The sequence below is a fragment of the Gossypium raimondii genome, chromosome 11 (genome assembly GCF_025698545.1).
Source record: "Gossypium raimondii isolate GPD5lz chromosome 11, ASM2569854v1, whole genome shotgun sequence".
NCBI lineage: Eukaryota > Viridiplantae > Streptophyta > Magnoliopsida > Malvales > Malvaceae > Gossypium > Gossypium raimondii.
The window spans coordinates 9254483-9276376 of NC_068575.1; the positions used below are offsets into that span (position 1 = coordinate 9254483).

Genomic DNA, 21894 nt, shown 5'->3' on the forward strand with positions numbered 1-21894 from the left:
TTTTTATGTCCTTTTATAATAAATTATATATATTTCAAGTTCTTAAATTTTTGAATTTGGACTAAATTGAAAAAATACATATCTTGAGGGTTAAATTTGTTAATTTTTTAAAATTAGGACCAACTTGATAGAATGTGTAAAATGTTAATGGTTAAGTTTATTATTATATTAATCAAAAGACTAACAGGTTAGCATTTCATTCAATGACCAAAACATTTTAATGGTGGAGTGATTAAAATGACAATTAATCTTATGGAAGTAGCTAAATTAACAACAACAAAAATCGGTGACCAAAATAGGAGCTCAACAAAACTTGGGTGATTATCTAAATAGATTACCCTTTAAAAATTTAGAATTATTATTAAATGTTTTTAGAATTATCAAATTAATATTTTAATTATAATTCAGAGGTTAAATTATAATTAACCTTTTAAATTATTGTGTCAAGATCACTCACCCTCTTTATAGAAGTTAATAGATAAGTTGATAAATAATATTTTAATATTTTAATTATAATTCAGAGGTTAAATTGATTATTATTGTGTCAAGATCACTCACCCTCTTTATAGAAGTTAATAGATAAGTTGATAAATAATTATGTATTTTTTAAAATTGAAGTTCACAGTCATTCTCTGTTTTCTTTTGCTGGTTCTTTGACTTCTAATCTGAAGTCTCACAGAGTCGAAGGCAACAGTCCATATCCAATTCCATGCCTTCCAGAATTTCTATTTCATATCCGCTAATGGCTTCTTCACATCATTTTTGATTTCTTCTTGCTTGCTTCTTTCCTTTTACTAATTTCTTTCTTGCCTCTTTTTTACTTTCTCTGTCTGTCATTTGTAACCCCAAAGCAAAAAAAGAAAAAAAAATGGATGCAATTGGTACTGGTGCTGCTGCCAATGTCTCTTCCGAGGCTGCCAAAGGTATCTTCCACCAAGTTAAACGTTATATTAGATATGTAATCTTCTACCAGAAAATTGTTGACAAGTTCGAGCAGAAACATAGGACGTTGATTGCAAAAAGAACTAGTGTGCAGCAAGCTGTTGATGTTGCAGAAAGGAACGGGGAGAAGATTAAAGCTGATGTTCCGGATTGGCGCCACAGAGTGGATGAGGTTATCACTGAAAAGGAGAAGAAAGTGAAGGATCTTGAAGTCAAAGCGAAGACCAAGTGCTTCTTTGGCTTGTGTCCCAACATCAAGTCTCGCTACCAGCTTAGCAGGAAAGCTGAAGAAGCTGCTGCCACTTTTGATGAGCTTATCAAAGATTGCCAATTTGAGCGCGTGGGATACCCTGATGTTCCTGTACCCATAGTCCATCCAGACTTTGAGGCATTTAAATCAAGAGAGGAGGTTTTCGATGATATCATGGAGTCACTAAAAGATGCAACAACAGGCATGATTGGATTGTACGGGATGGCTGGTGTGGGCAAAACATCGCTGGTCAAAGAAGTCGAGAGACAACTCCATGAGGTTAAGTTATTCGATTCAGTCGTCAGGGCAATTGTATCTCGAAGTCCTGACATTAAGGAAATCCAAGACCAAATAGCATACTCATTGGGTTTGAAGCTTGAAGAAAACAGTCCGGTTGTAAGAGCCCGTAGATTGTGTGAAAGATTAAGGAAGGAGAAAAATGTTCTTATTATTTTGGATGATCTTTGGAAGAAACTGGATCTAGAGGAAGTCGGAATTCCATTTGGAAGTCGACACAAAGGATGCAAAATACTGTTGACCTCAAGAGATCAAAATGTTCTAAGCAATGGGATGGATGCTACAAAGACCTTTGCACTCGGTGATTTAGAAAACGAAGAAGCTTGGGAGTTCTTTAGGAAGACTGCCGGGGACAGTTTTGAAAGTGACGAGCAGCTGCGATCTACAGCAATTAAGGTAGCCGAGAAATGTGCAAGATTACCACTCGCCCTTGCAACAGTTGCAAGGGCATTACGAAATAAAAGTTTATTTGTTTGGAGGGATGCTTTACAACAACTACAGAGGCCTTACTTGGAAAAAAGCTCCAATGAGATATCTGCTGAGGTACATTCGGCTATTGAGTTGAGTATCAATCATTTATCGAGTGAAGACCTCAAGCAGATTTTCCTGCTTTGCAGTTTACTGCGTCGTGACACTAGGATTGACAACTTGTTGAGATATGCTCATGGTTTGGGTCTAATTAAAGGAGTCAACACCATGAAAGCAGCACGAGATAGGCTGTTAAAAATGCTGAGTACCCTCAAAGAATCTTGTCTGTTGCTTGATAGTAAAAGTGCCAATGAGGAGTACTTTGATGTGCATGATCTTATTATATTGTAGCCAAATCAATGGCTTCAAAGGACAATCAAGTGCTTGCTTTAACAGAGGAGGATAATGATGAGGATGAGGATGCTGTAACAGATTGGCCAAATGGAGAGTCAATGAAAGAGTGCAACAAGATTATTTTGCAGCATCCTAGTATCAACAAGCTTCCTGACCAGTTGAATTGTCCACAGCTTTTTCTTTTCTTTTTATTAAGCAAGGATCTCTCCTTGACTTTACCGGATAACTTCTTCAAGGAAGCAAAAAGTCTTCAAGTCTTAGATTTGACTCGCATGCATTTTTCTTCTTTACCTTCATCAATTGGTCTCCTAACTAGCCTCAGTACATTGTGCCTAGATTGCTGCAATTTGGGAGATAACCTAACCATTATTGGAGCTCTCAAGAGCTTAAATGTGCTTAGCCTTGCTGGATCTGATATCAAAATTGTACCCAAGGAAATTGGGCAGTTGTTGAAGCTAAAGTTGTTAGATGTAAGTGGTTGTACTAAACTCAAAACAATTTCAGCTGACGTGTTGCCAAGTTTGTCAAAATTAGAAGAATTATATATGGGTGGCACTTCTATTCAATGGGGACAACCCAATGCTAGTCTTGCTGAACTGAACACACTCTCTCATTTGTCCACTTTAGAAGTTCAAATTCCGGACGCCAAGGCTGCCCCAGAGGACTTCTTTCAAAAGTTGCAAAAGTTGGAAAGATACAAGATTTTCATAGGAAAGGAATGGGAGCGGTTTGGCAACTCTCAATATTCAAGAACCTTAAAACTCAGGCTAAACAAAAGCATTGATGATTTGGATCATGGAATTAAGAAGTTGGTAAAGAGAACTCAATATTTAGAATTGGATGAATTGAAAGGTGTAAAGATTGCACTGAAGGATTTAATAGATGAGGAAAGGTTATCACATTTGCAGAATCTGCATATCCAAAATGGTTTGGATATTGAATCTATCACTAATGATAGAAATGAATTTCCGGGATTGCAGTCCTTGACATTGCAGGGTCTTCCTCAACTCGTTAGCTTTTGCTCTCAAGACAAAATCGATGCTACCTCATTGCCTCAACGTGAATTGCCACTTTTCGGAGAAAAGGTATCTATAATTCAATATCTTTCAAGGCTTTCTTTCCTTTTTCCGAATCATGCCGTATTGCTCGTGTTGTTGCTTAGTTACGTGGTATTTTTTTTTTCCCTTTTTCTGATCATATGATGGGTTCTTCTGTCCCCAATACTCTCAACATATTTTATATTTACTAGAAATTTTCTATTATATGACACTTTTTTTTGATCGGCAGACTTTATTATTTGGTAATTGCAAAAATAGAATTATATATATATTTACAATATTGATTTGAAAGTAGAATTAACTATGTGTATGGTTGTAGATATCGTTCCCTTTCTTGGAGAAATTGCAGTTATCATCGCTTAATGTTACAAGGGTATGGCAGAACCAGTTGTCAAATGTATCTTTTTACACTCATGAGAAGTTAACCACATTGAAAATCGAGGGTTGTGGAAACATAAAATACCTGTTATCATTTTCTATGGCTAAATATCTAGTTCATCTCAAATATTTTGAGGTAACTAAGTGCAACTGCTTAGAGGAGATAATCCTTTGGGAGGATATAGAAGAAGAAACTCAGGTTGCCATGACTTTATCATTATTTCCTCAGTTAAAGTCCTTAGAGCTAAAGGATCTTCAGCATTTGCGTGGATTTTGCTTCAATTCTCAAAATAAAGTTATTGAATTTCCATTTATGAAGTCAATGACGATATACAACTGTCCAAACTTGGAGGGCTTCATATGTAGATATACAAGGGAAGGGAACCAACGAATCTCTAGTCAAGGTGATCTGTTTGACAATAAGGTGGGTTAATTCTTAAATTGTAGGTTTACTCATTTTCTCCTTGTTGGCTTTGGCTTTAATGTTATAATGGAAAGAATATTGAAGAGATGAAAAATTAAAGTAAAAAGATAGAAAACATTTATTCTTGGTTCCTAGAATGTGGTCGATACGATAGATGAAAAAATTGAAAGATAAAGGTAAATTTCATTTGTCATTTTTTGGTACAGTTGAAAATGACTTTTTGAAAATACATATTTTAAGACTATCAAACATTTCACTTATTTATTATTTCAATTTCGAATAATTTGTTTGTATGCATTAGAATAAAAAACGAGCATTTCTTTTATTTTTTTTCCTCTTAAATTTTTAGAAATTTATTTATTTTCTAATTTCATTATATTGACATGAGTGCAGGTTGCATTTCCCAATTTGGAGAAAGTGATTATTTCCTTCTTGAGAAAGATGAAGATGATATGGCGGAACCCACTTCCACCAAATTCATTTCCCAAACTACAAGTATTGGTTGTTAACGGATGTGATGAGTTGTTAACCATTTTTCCATCTAATATGCTGATAACATTTCAAAGGTTGCACCGTCTATTCGTAGGGAATTGTGGTTCCTTACAACAAGTATTTGAAATCATGCATGAAGAAAACGAAACCGCTTTGCCTGCAACCGCTCAACTAAGAGAATTGCATCTTATTGAATTACCAAAGTTGAAATATATTTGGAAAAGTGATCCCAAAGGAATTTTTTCATTTAAAAAAATCTGTGCAATAACTGTTTGTGACTGTCAAAGTTTGAAGAATGTATTTCCAGCCTCAATAGCCAAAGACCTACCAAAACTTGGTTATCTTGCAATATCTCATTCTGGGGTGGAGGAGATTGTTTCCAAATTAGAGGAAGGATCAGATTCAGAAACAGCAGTCAATTTCGAGTTTGATCAACTATACGACCTTGTACTTTGGAGGCTACCAGAATTGAAATGTTTCTACCCGGGTAAGCATACTGCAAAGTGGCCACTGTTAAGCAAGTTGGAAGTAGTTGAGTGTGGGAAAATGAAGATATTGGGTACACATCTGAACACTAACAATGGACAACTTGACTCCCCAATCCATCCACCACTTTTCTTGGTTGAAAAGGTATGAACTGTAAAAACTAACTTTTTTTTACGCTAATTAACAAACAAAGGAAATTCTCTTAAATTCTAAATCATGAACCTAAACCATAAACCATAAATCCAACAATGAACTCTAAAATCTAAAATCTTAGATTAAACTCTAAACCATCAAATTAATTTACTATTATTATTGGGTTTTTTTTATTATTTATTGATTAGCACAAAAATTTATGATAATTAAGGTTGAAATATTACTTAGAAAATTAATTACTGATGAAGAGAGTATTAAGAAGTTTTTGAAAATATATGATGTTTCATTTATGTAACCGATGCTATTCTTAGTTTGAAGATGAACATATTGACTCCAAAATTGCTTTCTGATTGGTTTTCAGGTCATCCCTAAGCTACAACATTTGACATTAGATAGTGATTACATTGCAATGATAAGTGATGGTCAATTTTCAAGCAGCCCTTTCCATGAAATAAAAGTTTTTGAAGTGCATGGCCACGCTGCAAAATCAATTTATTTCCGAATTTCTTTCCTTGAGAGATTCCACACTCTTGAAAGCCTTATTATCACTTATTGTGAAATAAAAGAGCTATTCTGTTCTGAAAGAGATACCGGTAATGAGGAGATGTATGCTGGGCGTTTGTCAACAATTAGAAACTTAAAATTGGTATCTCTTAATACTCTAAACAATTATTTATGGAAGCAAGATGTACAAGTGGACCACATTCTACCCAAACTTGAGACTCTTGAAGTTCACGATTGTGATAATTTGATCTGCTTAGGATCATCCTCAGCATCATTTCAAAATCTCACCACATTGGATGTGTGGAATTGCGAAGCAATGAAATACTTGGATACATGTTTAGCAGTCCAAGGTATGGCCCAACTTAAGAAGTTGAGGGTTAGAGACTGCATTTCAATGAAGGAAATAGTTGCAACTGAGGGAGGTGAAGCAACTTGTGACATTATTTTCAGCAGGCTGAGAAGTTTGGAACTTGTGAATCTACCGCGACTTAAGAGCTTTTGTTCTGGCAGCCACACATTAAGATTCCCATGTTTACAGGAATTAATTGTAAGTGGTTGCCCTGAATTGGAGATATTTTGTAAGGGAGTTTTAAGTAATCCACCATTATTGCAAAAAGTAGTATGTGGAAAAGATAATGGACATTGGTGTAGTGACCTTAACAACACCATCCAAGAAATTTATTCAATAAAGGTACTATTGTATATTCCATAATGTCATTCTTTCTTTCATATGGTTTGGGTTGGCTTCGTTCTAACCTTTATGAATTTTAATCCTTGTTTCTTTGCTGGATTTTGTAGGCTGGGTTCCAAGCTATCGAGTATTTAGTCCTCTCTGATTTTTCCAGGTCAATTGAAATATGGAAGGAGAACGTTCATGGAAGTTTAGATTTCAAGAACCTTAAGGTTTTAGAAGTTTATGAGTGTAATACCATGATATACATATTTAACGTATCCATGGCTTTAGATCTTGTGCAACTACAAGACATAAAAGTGAAACAATGCCCTATGATGGAGCAGATTATCAAAGGAGCAGAGGAAACTGAAATGGATATACTCTTGTTACCCGAGCTTCGGGAGATAAGACTTGAGTCATGTTCAAGGTTGACAAGTTTTTTTATGGGAAGTAGTACCCTGGAATGTCCATCTTTATTAAAAATCGCAGTCAATGATTGCCCAAAGATGTATGCAATGGCATCTACAAGGGAGCAAGAGGATATAGAGATACTTGGCAGAGAAAAGACACCCTTTTTCAATCATAAGGTTAGTCTCTTCTCTTTTGTTTAGTGTTTTAACTTTTTAATTTATTTGGGTGAAAACTTAAATTAAATAATAGAATAAGAAAGTAGGGTACAAATTTTCTACGGATAGAAACTAAAAATGTCGTATGTTAAAGATTGTTCAAATTCAATGTTATAACTAATAGTGTAAGAGTATGTTATGACAATGCCAAAATGTAATAAATAATAGTTTTTAATGATAATTCAAATGTAATAAAATTAATTCCGTAATCTTGAGAAAAAAATAGAAAAAAGAAGTCTGACCATTAATTAAATAATTGTTTTTAATGATAATTCAAATTGTTTTGTTTTGATAACAAATGCTTTAGCATTAATCAATGAGTGTATGTATTTATCATCACAAGCATGCATAATTCATGCAATGAGGATTTTGTCTGCAGGTTTTGTGTGCCCACTTGAAGTACTTGAAGCTATCATCAACTAAGATCAAAAAATTATGGCCTGATAAACCAGACAGGGCTATATCCTCTAATGTGCTTAACTTACAATTCTTATTTGTGAAGCGTTGCCACAATTTGGAATATCTATTCCCATCCTTTTTAGTCAAAAATTTTGAGCGGCTCCTTCTACTTAGCCTTCACAATTGCGAGAACATGGAAGAAATAATCTTTACAGATGGATTAGCAGCCACAGCAGAAGATGGGATACCTCAGATTTACTTGTTCACAAAGCTATATTTCCTGATTCTCGATGGGCTTCCAAAACTAAGGACATTCTGCCATCAAGAAAACTCAGAGACCAATACTCTCTTCAACCAAAAGGTGATATTCTTCTTTTATTTTTTTGTAGTAATTTTACTTTTCATATCCATGTAGAATTCTAACTTGTTTTCCTCATTAACAACTTAAATAATTCTCGCAGGTTGCGTTTCCTAGCTTGTGCCGTTTGATAATTGCAGGCATGGGAAAGTGTAGAAAGATATGGCATGATAAACTCACTAAGGATTCATTTCATGAATTAACCATTCTTGCGGTGAAACAGTGTGACAAACTTTCAAATGTTTTACCATTTGATATGGTGGAAAGACTTGAAAAACTAGAAGCTCTGGAAATATCGGAATGTGAGTCGGTAGAAGAAATAATTGGACTCGCTGACGATCGTGGACTCAACTCAAATGAATCAATTGAGCTCAAATCAACTACCAAGTTTCTGTTTCCTAAAATAAGACAGCTGATACTTCATAAGCTACCCAAATTGAAGGGTTTGTACTCCAAGGTGCATACTACAGATTGGCCATTGTTAAAACAATTGGAGGTGTGTGAATGCAGCAAGGTGGAGACATTCGCTGGGGAGTATATCAACTTTAGAGAAACACAAGAAGAGAACCACTCCGTTATCCCTGTTCAACAACCCCTATTTTGGGTCACTAAGGTAAGATCTCATAAAAGAAACTAAATAAAAGGTCAATCTAAACAGATTTGCATATTTTATCAATCACTTTGGAAGATTTGCTTTTATTTAACATATATATGGTTCTTAATTTCTCAGGAAACATTCCCCAATTTAGAAGAATTGGTTTTGGCTCGGAATGGCAATATGAAGGTATGGCATGGACATGGAGCAGACCCGAAACAATATTGTCCCAAACTAAGAAAGTTTGATTGTCCCGAAACATGAATTACTATCTCAGATTGTTTCATTTAGTCATTACCAAATCTTGAATACCTTTCTTTTGGCAAAGGGCTACCTTCAATGAATTATTTCCATGTGAAGGAGTAAGAGATGAAAACGAACGTGCAGGAACACTTGCTTGCTTGAAGGAGTTAAGGTTGTATTATCTTCCTGAGTTGACACATATCTAGAAGAGCAAACTATCACTTGCAGAAGTTTTCTACAAGTGTTGGGATGCGGAAAATTAAAGAATTTAGTGCCATCTTTTTTGTCATTCAAGCATTTGACAACTGTAGAGGCATCAAAATGCCATGGATTCAGAAATTTAGTAGCTTTCACAATAGCTAAAAGCATGGTGTAACTCACAAGAATGAGTGTTACTGATTGCCAAAAGTTAGAAGAAACCATAGCTTTTCTACACTGATGAAGTCATGGATGGCATCGTTTTCTCCCAACTCAAGTCTTTAGAACTTGGTAGTCTTTCAAGGCTCTGCTCAGAGAATTATACCTCAGCATTCTCCACTTTGACATCGGAAGCCGCTTGTTAACAGTTTTGAGATGAGATTCCAAGTCTTTTTGAGTAAAAATAAGCTTAATTGGTTTTGCTGATGTTGTGAATATAATTAGATATGTAGTGTTAGTTTACTTCTTCCCCTAGTTAAACACTTGTAACTAGTAAATATGTATGATATTCTTACGTGTAAACTGATAAGTGGTTCCCTCAAATACTCCTTTTGTCACAATTGAATTAGTGAGTCATACTTGTACTTAATTGAGAACGAACATTGTGAAGGGTTGAGAAAATGATTTAAGAGGACAAATGCCAATCTTATGATCACTAGTGGCACTGGCATTATTTTCTTAGGATAGAAAGAAACAACTCAGAGATTCGCTTTCCAACTCTTTCCATTGAAAGGTAATGTCCCATTTTTGTTTTCTTGTATCATTGCTTTCTTTCATGTCTTTTTTATTGTTCATTTTTGTTAAATATTTGATTCCCTATTCTTGTTGTACTACTTGTTTTTCTCTAGCAAACTAACCTTGCTTAGAGGAACAGAGCATCACGGGTGTGGGAAACTGGAGAAAGATATGGCACAACCAGTCAACTAACTTTGTGAGTCTATATCTTACATATGTGTTTGATTGAAGGGGGAAAAACATAACTTTGGAATACCTTTTTCCATTTTAATATTAGGGGATGAATGATGAAATTACAGCGGATGCAAATAATAAACATGCCAACAATTTACATGCAGCGACAATCACTCAATCCATTGCTATTCATATGGAAGAGTTTCAGCTCAAGGATACAAACTACAGAAAGGCCAATATTGAAGGAAAAGTGGAGATATTTGCTTTAGAAAAGTATGAGTTTCAAAGAATCACAGAAATGATTTTGTGTTGCATGAGTGTTAAAAATATCATGCTTTTAGTTTTGAGCTTAAGCATAAAATGTAGTTTAATGGCAGAAATTGATTATTTCACTTATCATTTTGGCACAGTCGCTTTATAAAGAGTTATGGGAGATGCCCCTTTCATTGCGAGTTCAAATGCTGTCTACTAGCTGCTGCTCAGTTGCAGCCATATTCATTGATCTAAAGTTGGTATTTCACTTCCTAGCCATGTTACTCCAACTTTGAGTTTGAATGTCAGTAACAATGATATGTTCCATTTCTTTTATATTCTTTTTCGTCTTTGAAAGTCATATTTTCATACCTAAGTCCGGAAATGCATCCGATAATCTAGCCTATCAGTGTCCTGTACATGAGCGATTGCATTTTAATTTGTAACTTTAATTGTTAGTGTTGAACTGAATTACAAGTATTTTTTTAACAATCGATGAAAATCAAAGTTTCATGATTTTCCTAACAACTTTTATTGTGGTAATTTCAACTCTTAAGAATATTTAGAACCCAGAAATTCCTTCCTTTATGAATTTTCCAATCTTTAAAATTTTAACTTTAAAAAAAACAGAAAATTCTTATGGAAAATTGAAGAAAAGGAGTTTAAATAACATTAAACATTTAAAGCTTCTCTGCACTTTATTCTTTGCCTTCCAAAACCGTTTTGCTTCATTTTAACTTTTTCTTTTCTTTGAAGAATTCTTTCTTTTCTTTTCAAAAATATGAAAAGAAGAAACATTCATAAATTTGTTAAGAAATGAATAAATAATTTAATCAACAATTATAACTTAAATATGGAAGCTCCACTTTCAAATAAATTTATCAAACAAAACACTAATTGCAACATGTATTGAAAAATGAAAAGTTGCCAGAGTAAAGATATCATTGTAGTTTGTAAAGATTCTAACATCGAGCAAAATCGATTCGATTCAAAAAAATAAAAATAATTTAGATTTTAATCGAATCAAGTTATTCAAAATATTCAAGTTAACTCAAATAAATAATTCGAGCTTTGATTTCAAGTCAAATTAAAATTTTACAATTGAACAACAAATTGATATAAATACTCATTTGGTCTCTATCAAGATTGAAAATGTATAAACTGGTCACTCTCTCGAAAAATTAAAAATAATTTTAAAATTTCAAAATTAATATTTAAAAAATTAGAAATATTTTTAAAAAGCTAAAAATTATATAAAAAAAATTATCAAAACCAACAAAATTCAAAAATTTATTACTCAATTCGACTAACTCTATTATCTCCAATTTTTTTTACTCAATTAGGCTAACTCGATTAGAGACCGGCAAGACTCAAAACAACCAGTCATAAAAACTAAGAGTTTGAGCTTCTAATGATCAAAACCTTAACTTCTGCAAATGATCAAAGCATTGATTCTACATTCTTAGTTTTATCTTCATGTTCTTTATTTTACCTTTTGATGCTTTCTTTGCCTTGTTGTCTTTGCCATTCATTGCATCTTTTTTCCCTTCAATACAAAGATTGAAACTCCATTTGCTCCATAGTTTGGTCATTCATTCACTGCTATTTTGTTTTTGGTTTGCTTTGTTTGCTTTACCAATTACTATAAATTGAAAAACCCCCCAAAAATAGAGTTTGTTTCTGGGTTTAAACGTTACATGTTGAAGCCTGATGGTAAAGTTCAGAATCTGAAGGAACAAATTAAGGAATCGAGATATCAAAGAGACAGAGTGCAGCATATTACATTGATGTTGCCAAGGAAAAGGCACAAGAGTTTGACCAAGATGGCCAGATTTAGGTGAATCGCGCAAAAGAGAAAATCAAGGAATAGTCAGAGACAATGAATAACCTTGAAGCGCAAGCAAAGAAGAGGTGTGTTGGATTTTTGAAGAATGAGAGGCTGAAACAGAAGCAAAAGATGAAAAATGGAGAAGTTAATTTTTGGTGATCTGTTTCATTAAAAAATTGATGCTTAGTTTACATGAAAAACTATGCTTAAATAAGCTAAAAATAATAATAAAATATTACAACTTGGCTTAATTCAGTGACTAAATTCATATAACTTTGTTTTTCATTTGTTGGTTTCTAGCTAATCGCTTGCCAAAATGTTTAATTAAAATTTGTCACAGTTTGAGTGCAAGTTGGCAACTTGCAGAGTGAAGAGCTCGCAGGTGAGCTCGCATGCTTGGTGAGCTCATGATCTTGGCAAGCTCGCACATTTTTGTGAGCTTGTAGTTCTTGGTGAGCTCGCAATTCATAGTTCGTAGGTAAGCTCGCACTCTTGGTGGGCTTGCATCTTTTGGTGAGCTCGCAGATATGGTGAGCTCGCAATCATGTAGGAGCTAGGTTTGCCAATGCATGGATGGCAACTTCGCAACACTCCTCCTTGGCCTCCATGTTGCGAACCCCAATATCATAACCTAGTTTTTCAAACTTCATCTTCCCAAGGGATTTTGTTAGAGTATCAACAAGTTTGCATCTTTGCCTGCTCTCAAGCTTGTGCTTCGATGAGCTCTCATTTTTATGACCTCGCACTTTTGTATCACATATTTCATTTAGCTTGTAGCTTGCACTTTCATAGCTTGACATCTATCAACACACATTTTTGCTAACTTCGCAACTTGCATTTTGGTGAGCTCGTAGGCTCACAGTTTATCCTGCTGCTTTCTACTGCTTGATTGGCCAACTTTGAACACTCTTTCTTGACCATTTTGCAACAAGCACCAATGTTGTTTTCTTGTGCAACTTCTTCAAAATTGTAGACTCCCATACTGCTAAGTCACATCTGTGATAAGTTTCAACAACAAACCTGGTATCTTTAACAGGAAGATTATCAAAGCCTTTACCTAAATCTTTATCGTCAACATTAGTTATCTTCACAATTGTTTTTGGTTTGCACACTTGACTTGACTAAGGAACTTCTTGTTCACATGTCCCTGTCTTTTGTGCCAACTATATGATTTATCTATTGAACTGGTATAGGCTCTCAAGGCCATAAAATTCCAATCTAGTAGAAATCTTCTATTGTTCATTGAGACAATCACAACTTCCTATCCTAATGAATCAAATATAATGCAATATTTATCTTTGAAAACAATAATATATGTAACCGCCCGATTTTAGTTAAATCGGAATAATGATTTCAGAACCACAAACCTGAGGTTAGAAAATTATTTTAATATTATTTTTGGTATTTACAACATGTGATTATATATGTGTGAAAGTTTCATAAAGAAATTTTACTGTTTGAATGCTTAATCGGTAAAAAGGACTAAATCGCGTAGAGCGTAAAAGTTATATTCTACAAGCTAAAGGTGTCTAATAGCTATAGAATATTAAAGTAAAGGTCCTTAAGTGGTAAATAGGCCATTTGTAAGTTAGTGGATGATAGTGGAGTGGCATTTTGTGTAATCATTAAAGTTTATAAAGGTTAATTAAGTAAAATAGTAATTAATGTTAAAAATAAACAAAACAAAATTATCATCATCTTCCATTACCATCTTCCACCGATTTTTAGAAGGGAAAGAAGCCATTTTTTTGCAAAACATTCGGACAAGCTTGTAATCTCAATTAGGCATGCGTTTTTGTCCCATTTTTGATAGTTTTTACGTTTTGAGATCGTTGCTTCGTGTTCTAGCTAGTCCATGCCCTAATTTTTGAATTGGTTGATGAATTTGTGAGTTACCATTAATGATAACTTGATGTTTTTGAATCTTGATGATGGAAAATGAATAATTTTTGATAGATTAATATGTTTTGTAAAGTGATTTTTGACAAAAATGTTAAATATGGATTAAATTGTGAAATATGTAAATTGGGTGGTTGAAATGTGAAATAAATGAAATTTTTGGGCTGCTAGGGGCACTATAATAATTCTAATAAGCTTGGGTTATATTGAATTGTGCAAATTTTGTGTATTTGTGAAAATGGGACTAAATTGAATAAATGTGAAACTTTAGGGGCTAAAGTGTAAAAATGTCCAAATAGGTATTTTGGATGAAATTGAATGAATATGTGATTAAATGAGTTAAATTTGAATTCAATTAGATCGAAAAAGAAAGAAATCAGATTTAGTAGTTGATCCAATCCGTTTATTTCCGTATGAGGTAAGTTCATAAGTAAATAAATATTTTTTAATTCAAATGTATATGTTTTATACATTGCGAATTGATTCATATTTGGATATACATTGTCAAATTGATTTGTATATAGATATACATTGCGAATTGATTTGTATTTAAATATACATTACCGAATTGATTCGTATTTGGATATACATTCTTGAATTTATTCGTATTTGGATATACATTGTCGAATTTATTTGTATATAGATATACATTGCTGAATTGATTTGTATTTGGATACACATTACCTAATTGATTTGTATATAGATATACATTGCAATTTATTTGTATATGGATATACATTGCCGAATTGATTCGTATTTGGATATACATTACCGAATTGATTTGTATATGTATACATATATATTGATGAATTGATTTGAGCATTGGATGATTGGTTTCGTGCATGAATTGATTTAATTACGAATTCGAAAGCTTTGAATGAACCTTAGGAAATGTATTGGATATTGATGTCATGATATTAGGACTTCTGAGGTGTGATTTCGTGTAAGACCATGTCTGGGACATTGGCATCAAAGTGAGAAAACGTGTAAGACCATGTTTGGGACATTAGCATCGTATATGATTCATATAAGACATTGTTTGGGACAGTAGCATCGATATGCGTTAACATGTAAGACCATATCCGGGATATGGCATTGTATGAGCTTTATATGAATTCCGTGTGTTCTTAACAATTCCGAATGTAAATATGAGCTAAATGGTTCAGGTATGTGTGAAGTTATATGTTCATGAAATATTAAGGTAAGTTTAGTACTTAATGTGATAATATGAATTTATATGAGTTAGTTAAATGTATATGTGTTTGAGATTCATTTGAATTAGACCTAGTTGAATTGAATTCTAAATATCATTGAGATGATTTATTTGCTTATGGCTTACTAAGCTTCCAAAGGTTACTTTGTGCATCCTTCCATTTCTTTATAGATACATAAAGCTAGCTCGAGCTCGGGGATCATCAAGGATTATCTTCACACTATCAATTGCCATTTCGGTATTTTGAAAGCTTGATATTGTGACAAATGGCATGTATAGACTATGGCTAATTTTGAATTGTATATAAGTTGCCATGCGAAATGGCTTGTTAGATATACTAATTATTATGTATATTCGGTCATGTTATAAGCTCTTTTGGGAAGTATGTTTCAAAGTATATATGTATGATTTAGTTGATAGATGTGTTTTGCTATAATGTAATATGAATCGATGTATGTTAATTGGTTCGAAATGTGAGTAGTAGAATGATTATGACTTAGTTAAATTTCAGTGTGTGAATTGTATTGTGAAATTGGTTTGCACAGAAAAGAAGTATGGTTTGTATATGAGATATGATTAGTAGATATGAATTGTGATAAATGACTCTGTTAGACTGTGTTGTGTTAGGTAATGCCTCATAACCTTAATCTGACGATGGATACGGGTTAGGGGTGTTACAATATATTTTTTCTCAATCAATTGACCAATGCTAAGGAGATTATGATTTATCTCAAGAATTAAAAGCACATTTGTAATTACTTTAGTACCTGTAGAAGTGCTGATTAGCATATCTTCTTTTCCTACAGCTTCGATGTACTCGCCATTTCCAACTCTAACTTTTGAAATGCAACTTCTATCAATCCGTTTGAAAATGCTTTCATCTGAAGTCATGTGGTTTGTACAACCACAGTCAACCAACCAGTTTTTTCTTACTTTGTTGGAGGGTTCACACGGTGTCGCAAATAGGACTTCTCATGGGGTAGCGAGTTTGGCTTCGCAGGAGGCAGTGAACACCAGTTCTTATTGATTTGATTCTTTCGTCTGTGCCTGAGCATTTTGTTGTTGTGCATGCCTATTATTCTTGCACACTCTCTCCATATGACCAAATTGTTTACAGCTTCTACATTAAATATCTGGCCTGAACCAACAATACCTCTTTAAGTGATTGGTCTTTTTGTATTGAGAACGTAATGGATTTTTCTCCTTGCCACCATCTCTCCAATTATCCTGTTTCTTCTTTGTCCAGTCCTTCTTTTCTTCATTTTTTGAGGAGCTCGAGCCTTTTCTATTTTTGGCTTGAAAGACTCCATCAACGTACTTTTATTCTTTATTTGCCCTTCTTTTTTCTTGAGCATACAGAGCATTGATTAGTTCAAAGAGTGAGATGGTTGATAGATCCTTTGAATCTTCCAATGAGGATATCCTTGATTCATATCTCTCAAGAAGTGTGGTAATCATCTTATCAACTACTCGACTATCAGGGAAGATATTGTGGAAGCTTTAAAGGATCCTGATTTGAAGATCATTGGAGTAAATGGGATGCCTGGTGTAGGCAAGACAATGCCAGTAAAAGAAGCTGCTAGGAGAGTCAATGAAGAAACCATGCTTGATGAGGTTGTGATGGTAACTGTGTTGTGGAATCCAAACTTAAAAAGAATTTAGGGAGAAATTACAGATGCACTAGGTCTGAAACTTGATAAGGAGATTGTGTTTGCAAGAGAAATGGGACTAGAGAAATGGTTGAAGAAACAAGATAAGAGAGTTCTTTTAATTTTAGATGATATTTAGGATGGTCAAAGACTGGAATTGGAACAAGTTGGGATTGCTATTGAAGGTGACCAAAATATTGCAAATGAAGAAGATCTAGGACGACCATTACTGCAAAATATTAGTGAAAATGGTTTTCAAAAATTCTCTGCTGTTAGATTCAAAATATTGCTAACTTCCACACATCCACAGTTACTCATTGACATGAAAACTGAAGAAATATTCAATGTCCAAATGTTAACTAATGAAGAAACAATAGAGTGGATTCAGAAAGTTATGGGCAATGCAGCAAACAAGCTTGGTTACTGACAACTACTGACTAAAGTTGTGAAAAATTGTGCAGGTTTTCCAGTTGCTATTTTAGCAATTGCAATTGCATTGAGAACACAAAACTTCAACTTGGTGGAGGCTTTGAAAAAAAGAACCAAAGCCAATTACAAAAAATGAAGAAGCGTTCAAAGTGTTTACTTCACTATAGAGAAAAGTTACAGCATGTTAAAGAAACCTCAATTGTAGTTATTTTTCCAAATCTGTGCCTTGCTACCCCACGGTTTTGACATTCATGTATTTGATTTGCTAAGATACAACTTGGGTTTAAGAATAGCAAGTAATGCTAGCACAATGGAAGAAGCCAAATAATGTTTGAATAAGCTCAAAGATGCAGGTTTATTACTCAGCAGTGACAACAATGAAATGGTGAAAATGAATGACATTGTTCGTGATGTTGCCATTTGGATTGCATCTGAAGAAAAGCAGATGTTTGTTATAGAGGATGAAATCCATATTAAAGAGCTGCTAAAGAAAAGAAAACTCAATAATTGCACTACCATTTTGTTGCCATACACTAGCATTAACAAGATATCAGACAATCTTGAATGCCTTAGGTTAAAGTTGCTGGTTTTGTTAAACAAAAATCCATCGTTAGAAGTCCCAGAAAATTTCTTTGAGCAGATGAATGAACTCTTGATATTAGATTTCACTGGTATAGATTTTGCTTCCCTACCTTCATCATTTACTTCTTTAAGAAACCTTCAAAGGTTGCGTTTCAATGAATGTAAGTTGAATGACATCACAATTGTTGGGAACCTGAAGCAATTGGATACACTTAAAATTTTCAGTTCTGATATTCAGAGATCCCTTAGGAAATAGGGAGACTAACAAGGTTTAAGTCCTTAGATTTGAGTAATTATTCTAAGCTTAAAGTCATTCCAGGAAAATCATATCAGGTCTGCCTTATTTAGAAGAATTGCTTATGCATAACAACTTTAATCAATGGGGTGTTGAAGGCAATGCCAGCTTTAGTAAATTGATAAATGATAAAACTAACATGTTTTAATCTTATTCTTAATGCATTTTTGGATGATTATTTATGAAAACTGGTGAATTTGATGCTTCTAATCATTTTAATTCATGCCCTTATACTTAGGTGAGCATTTGGGAGAAAAAGGAGCGAAAGTCAAGAGAAAGAGAAAATTTCAGGAGCCACACGGGCTGGACACACGCCCATGTGCCAGCCCATGTTGATTTTGCAACATGCTTCCCAAACACGCTGAAAAACACATTTTTTAGGCTTTTGAGCATTCTAAATTCTATAAATACCAAATCGAATAAGAGATATGGGAGCCATCAGAGAAGATCGAAGAAACAACTCGAAGAACACAATTGGAGCCAACTCAAAGTAGATTTTTGTTAAGATCGAAGACGCCATTTTAATTTCTTTTGAAGTTTTTATGAGTTTCTTTGTTTCTTCTAGTTTTTCTGACTTTGATATATTTTCATTCAGGATTATGAACTAATTCGCTAGATACCTAGGGAAGATAAAACCTATGATGAATTCTATTATTTAATTTCTGTTTTACGTGATAAATACTTGATTCTTGTTCTGAATTATGTGTGTTTATTTCTTGTTTTAATATTTTTTGGATATTAATTCATGTTTAATATGAATAATTCAGTGGAGAAAAAGTCTTTGTTTAAGAGTAGATCTAGCATAATTGAGTGGAGTTGCATGCAATCCTAAAATAAGATGACATAAATCTACTGGATTAGAGTCAAATCTAATAATGGATTTCATAAATTGAGTTAATTCGACTATAGGGGTTTTAATTAGAAAGAGATTTCAATTAATCAACCTAGAGTCAATTGCTCTTACTTTCGAAGAGATATTAGCATAATTTAGGGATTTCTACAGATCAAGACACCAAGTGAATAAATCGTTTAATTCAGATTCATAATAATAGGAAAAGTCTAGGTGAATTCTTTCCTAGGTATTGTCTCTCTCATTAGTTATCATTCGATTATTTTCCTTATTCATTCTTTGTTGAGTTATTAGTTAATTTAGTTTTGTAAATTTAGTTTTAAACACATCACTCCAATTTGTCGGCTAAGTAATAAGAAAATGTTAATTACTAATACTTTTAGTCCTCGTGGATACGATATCTCACCTCATCGTATCTATACTATTATCGATAGGTGCACTTGCCCTAGTCGTATATTTAGTTAGTAACATGAAGACACATCAAGTTTTTGGCACCATTGCCGGGGACTAAAATATTAGGAACAATTTAATTTTATTAATTAAACATTATTATTTTTTATTTGATATTCTTGTTTTAGTTTAATTTTTACATTCTAATTTTTTTATTTTATTTACTTTTGGCAGGTTCTCTTGGTTTATGACTAGAAGAAACCTGTCGGGACCTTTGCTTTTCGACAACGAAATTGAAAGTACAGCTCAGAAAAATCGTAGAAAAACAAGGCATAGTTGACAGAATTTAGTAGGCGAATAAGAGGATATTATTATTACTGAGGAGATAGGTGATAATTAGAATATTCAACTACCTCATGTAGTTGCTGCAGCTCCTGCTCCTTGGAAACACAAAGATTTATATACTTTTTCATACCTAATTTTACTTAAAATCATGCATTTTCGATAGAATTTTTGTCATAAAATAATTAATTTTTATAAAATAATTAAATTGTATTAAAAATTTGAACATGTTAATTTTTAGTCAATTTTATAATTATTTTTAGTGAATTTTGATTATTTTTGACAGATTCGTACAAAAGGTGAAAATTGACCTGGTAGACACCGTTAGAAGAACAAAATCGAGAAGCAATTCGAAGTAACAAGGCAAAATAATTTCCAGCCTAAGACAGTCCAAATATGTGTATTAATTCATAATATAATTAATTTTAATTTATTCCCAATTTAATTTGGGCTAAATAAATTAATTTTAATTAATTATGGAAAAAAAGAGCCTAGTTGAACCGCACTAGTTGAACCAAATTGAGCAAACCGAACCAGCCACCAATTGGGCAGCCCAGAACCGTTCAAATGCTGACCCAAATAAGCATTTTTAGCTAATTAAATGAGCTGCAAAAAGGCCATTGGAAGACTTCCAAATTGCATTCAAACCTCACCTTAAATTAAGGCTTTACGGATTTGCCCCAGGCTAATTTTAGCAAAGTTGAAATTCTCAACTTTGCCATGTAGGATGGCCGGCCATGAGGGGGATCTTTGGCTGCTAAAATTTTCTATTTTTTCTTCCCATTCAAATCATCCCTTATTCACATCTCTTTTCTCACAACTCTTCTCTCCTCTCTCACTTTTATCTCTCATTTTCCCATTCAAAGTTCCTTGCTCTTGTGCCGATTTCTCCTCTTGGGAAAGGGGTCTTCTTCAGCCATTTTGGAGTAGCAATTGAGTGTTCATAGCAGCCTTGACCGGCGAGGACAGCAAAGAAGGAAGAACGGAGCAACCTAGTCAAGCCACGGAAAACCACCAGATTTGATTCCTGCTCATTATCTCTTTAATTTTTGTTGTTTTTATGATGAACACATCTATGAATATTTATGCTATTGGAATGATTAGTTTAATCATCTTAGCTTGAATTTAATTCATGTTGGGTTGATTGCATTCTGTCCTCTTAATTTGTTAAATTTATGTTTATACTGTTATAGGCCTCGGTAAAATGTTTGACTAAGTAAAACCATGATTAAGTTATTTTTGCATTACAATTGTAAGATAACTAAAGATTTAATTATTTAAATGCATTGAAATTGTAATTAATGGACACAGTACTTAATCAGTGCATGTTTAATTCTTCTTAGGTAGCTGAAGATTAGATTAGCATTGTATTTGGCGATACTTATGCCTTGCATAACTTGCAAGATTATTGTGATTTAACTGTTTCAAGGTAAGGATACTTTGTTACCTCACATAGTCTTTTATATGCTTATTTGGTTGAATTAATCATTTGAATCGACATAGGAATATGCAAGAGATTGTTTAATTTAATAAGTATGTATGTGCAATAACATGTTTATCTTTATAAATTTGTTTTATCGATCGAATTGACATAGGAATATGTACAAGAGATGAATGGATTTTTATTTGTAAATATGTTCATAAGTTAGTGAATTACCGAGTTGTCGTGATTTATTAGTAATAAGTATAAGCATAAGTTTAATGATTCTAAGGTAAGGAAATGTAATTAATCTAGCACAATTATATCATCTTGATTAAAATCACTTTTGAAATCGTGCATTAGAACTTTTTATTTTATTTTATTTACTTTGTTTCTAGTTTTTAATCATTTCCCAAATCCAAATATTTTTCTTTCACCAAAGTGTTTAAACTTACTTTCATAAATAATTCTTTTACAGTCCCTGTGGGTATGATAGTTCAACATTTACTTGTCACTTTATGACTTGTTGCGTTGTGTACACTTGCACATTTTCGTCGTTCCACTCCTATTTCTCGTACTATGTACGATTATGGCAAGCCCACTCTGACTGGTGTTGAATCGAGTATTGTGTGACCTACCATTGCTGCAAATAATTTCGAACTGAACTGAATACAATTCAGATGGTACAACAGTATATTTAGTTCAATGGTTTGAAAGAAAAAGATCCAAATACTCCTTTGGCTAATTTTTTGGAAATCTGCGACACTTTCAAGATTAATGGTTCCACTGATGACGCCATTCATTTACGGTTGTTCCTATTCTCGTTAAGGAACAAATCAAAATAGTGGTTGAACTCTTTACCACGAGGTTTCATTACTACATGGGCTCAAATGACCGAGAAATTTCTACTAAAATACTTCCCATCGGCTAAGACAACT

At 33.4% G+C, this 21894-nt stretch overlaps 2 protein-coding genes across 2 annotated transcripts; both read left to right on the forward strand.

Annotated features, from left to right (window-relative positions):
* The first annotated feature begins 617 nt into the window (after positions 1-617).
* On the forward strand, positions 618-2308 carry LOC128034594 (probable disease resistance protein At1g61190). The gene has a single exon (XM_052623220.1). It carries the CDS (start codon positions 869-871, stop codon positions 2306-2308), a length of 1440 nt encoding a protein of 479 aa, XP_052479180.1. The 5' UTR covers positions 618-868.
* An 8-nt stretch (positions 2309-2316) lies between these two features.
* Positions 2317-10395, forward strand: LOC105804777 (uncharacterized). Its single transcript, XM_052623219.1, has 8 exons — positions 2317-3396; positions 3689-4171; positions 4565-5293; positions 5664-6497; positions 6605-7066; positions 7485-7865; positions 7966-8475; positions 8593-10395. Exons 1-8 carry the CDS (start codon positions 2317-2319, stop codon positions 8719-8721), a joined length of 4608 nt encoding a protein of 1535 aa, XP_052479179.1. The 3' UTR covers positions 8722-10395.
* Positions 10396-21894: the final 11499 nt, after the last annotated feature.

Coding starts and splice junctions, on each gene's coding strand:
- LOC128034594 (XM_052623220.1), top strand. CDS start 869: ATGGATGCAATTGGTACTGGTGCTGCTGCCAATGTCTCTTCCGAGGCT.
- LOC105804777 (XM_052623219.1), top strand. CDS start 2,317: ATGGCTTCAAAGGACAATCAAGTGCTTGCTTTAACAGAGGAGGATAAT. Junction 3,397..3,688: donor TGCCACTTTTCGGAGAAAAG/GTATCTATAATT, acceptor GTATGGTTGTAG/ATATCGTTCCCTTTCTTGGA. Junction 6,498..6,604: donor AAGAAATTTATTCAATAAAG/GTACTATTGTAT, acceptor TGGATTTTGTAG/GCTGGGTTCCAAGCTATCGA.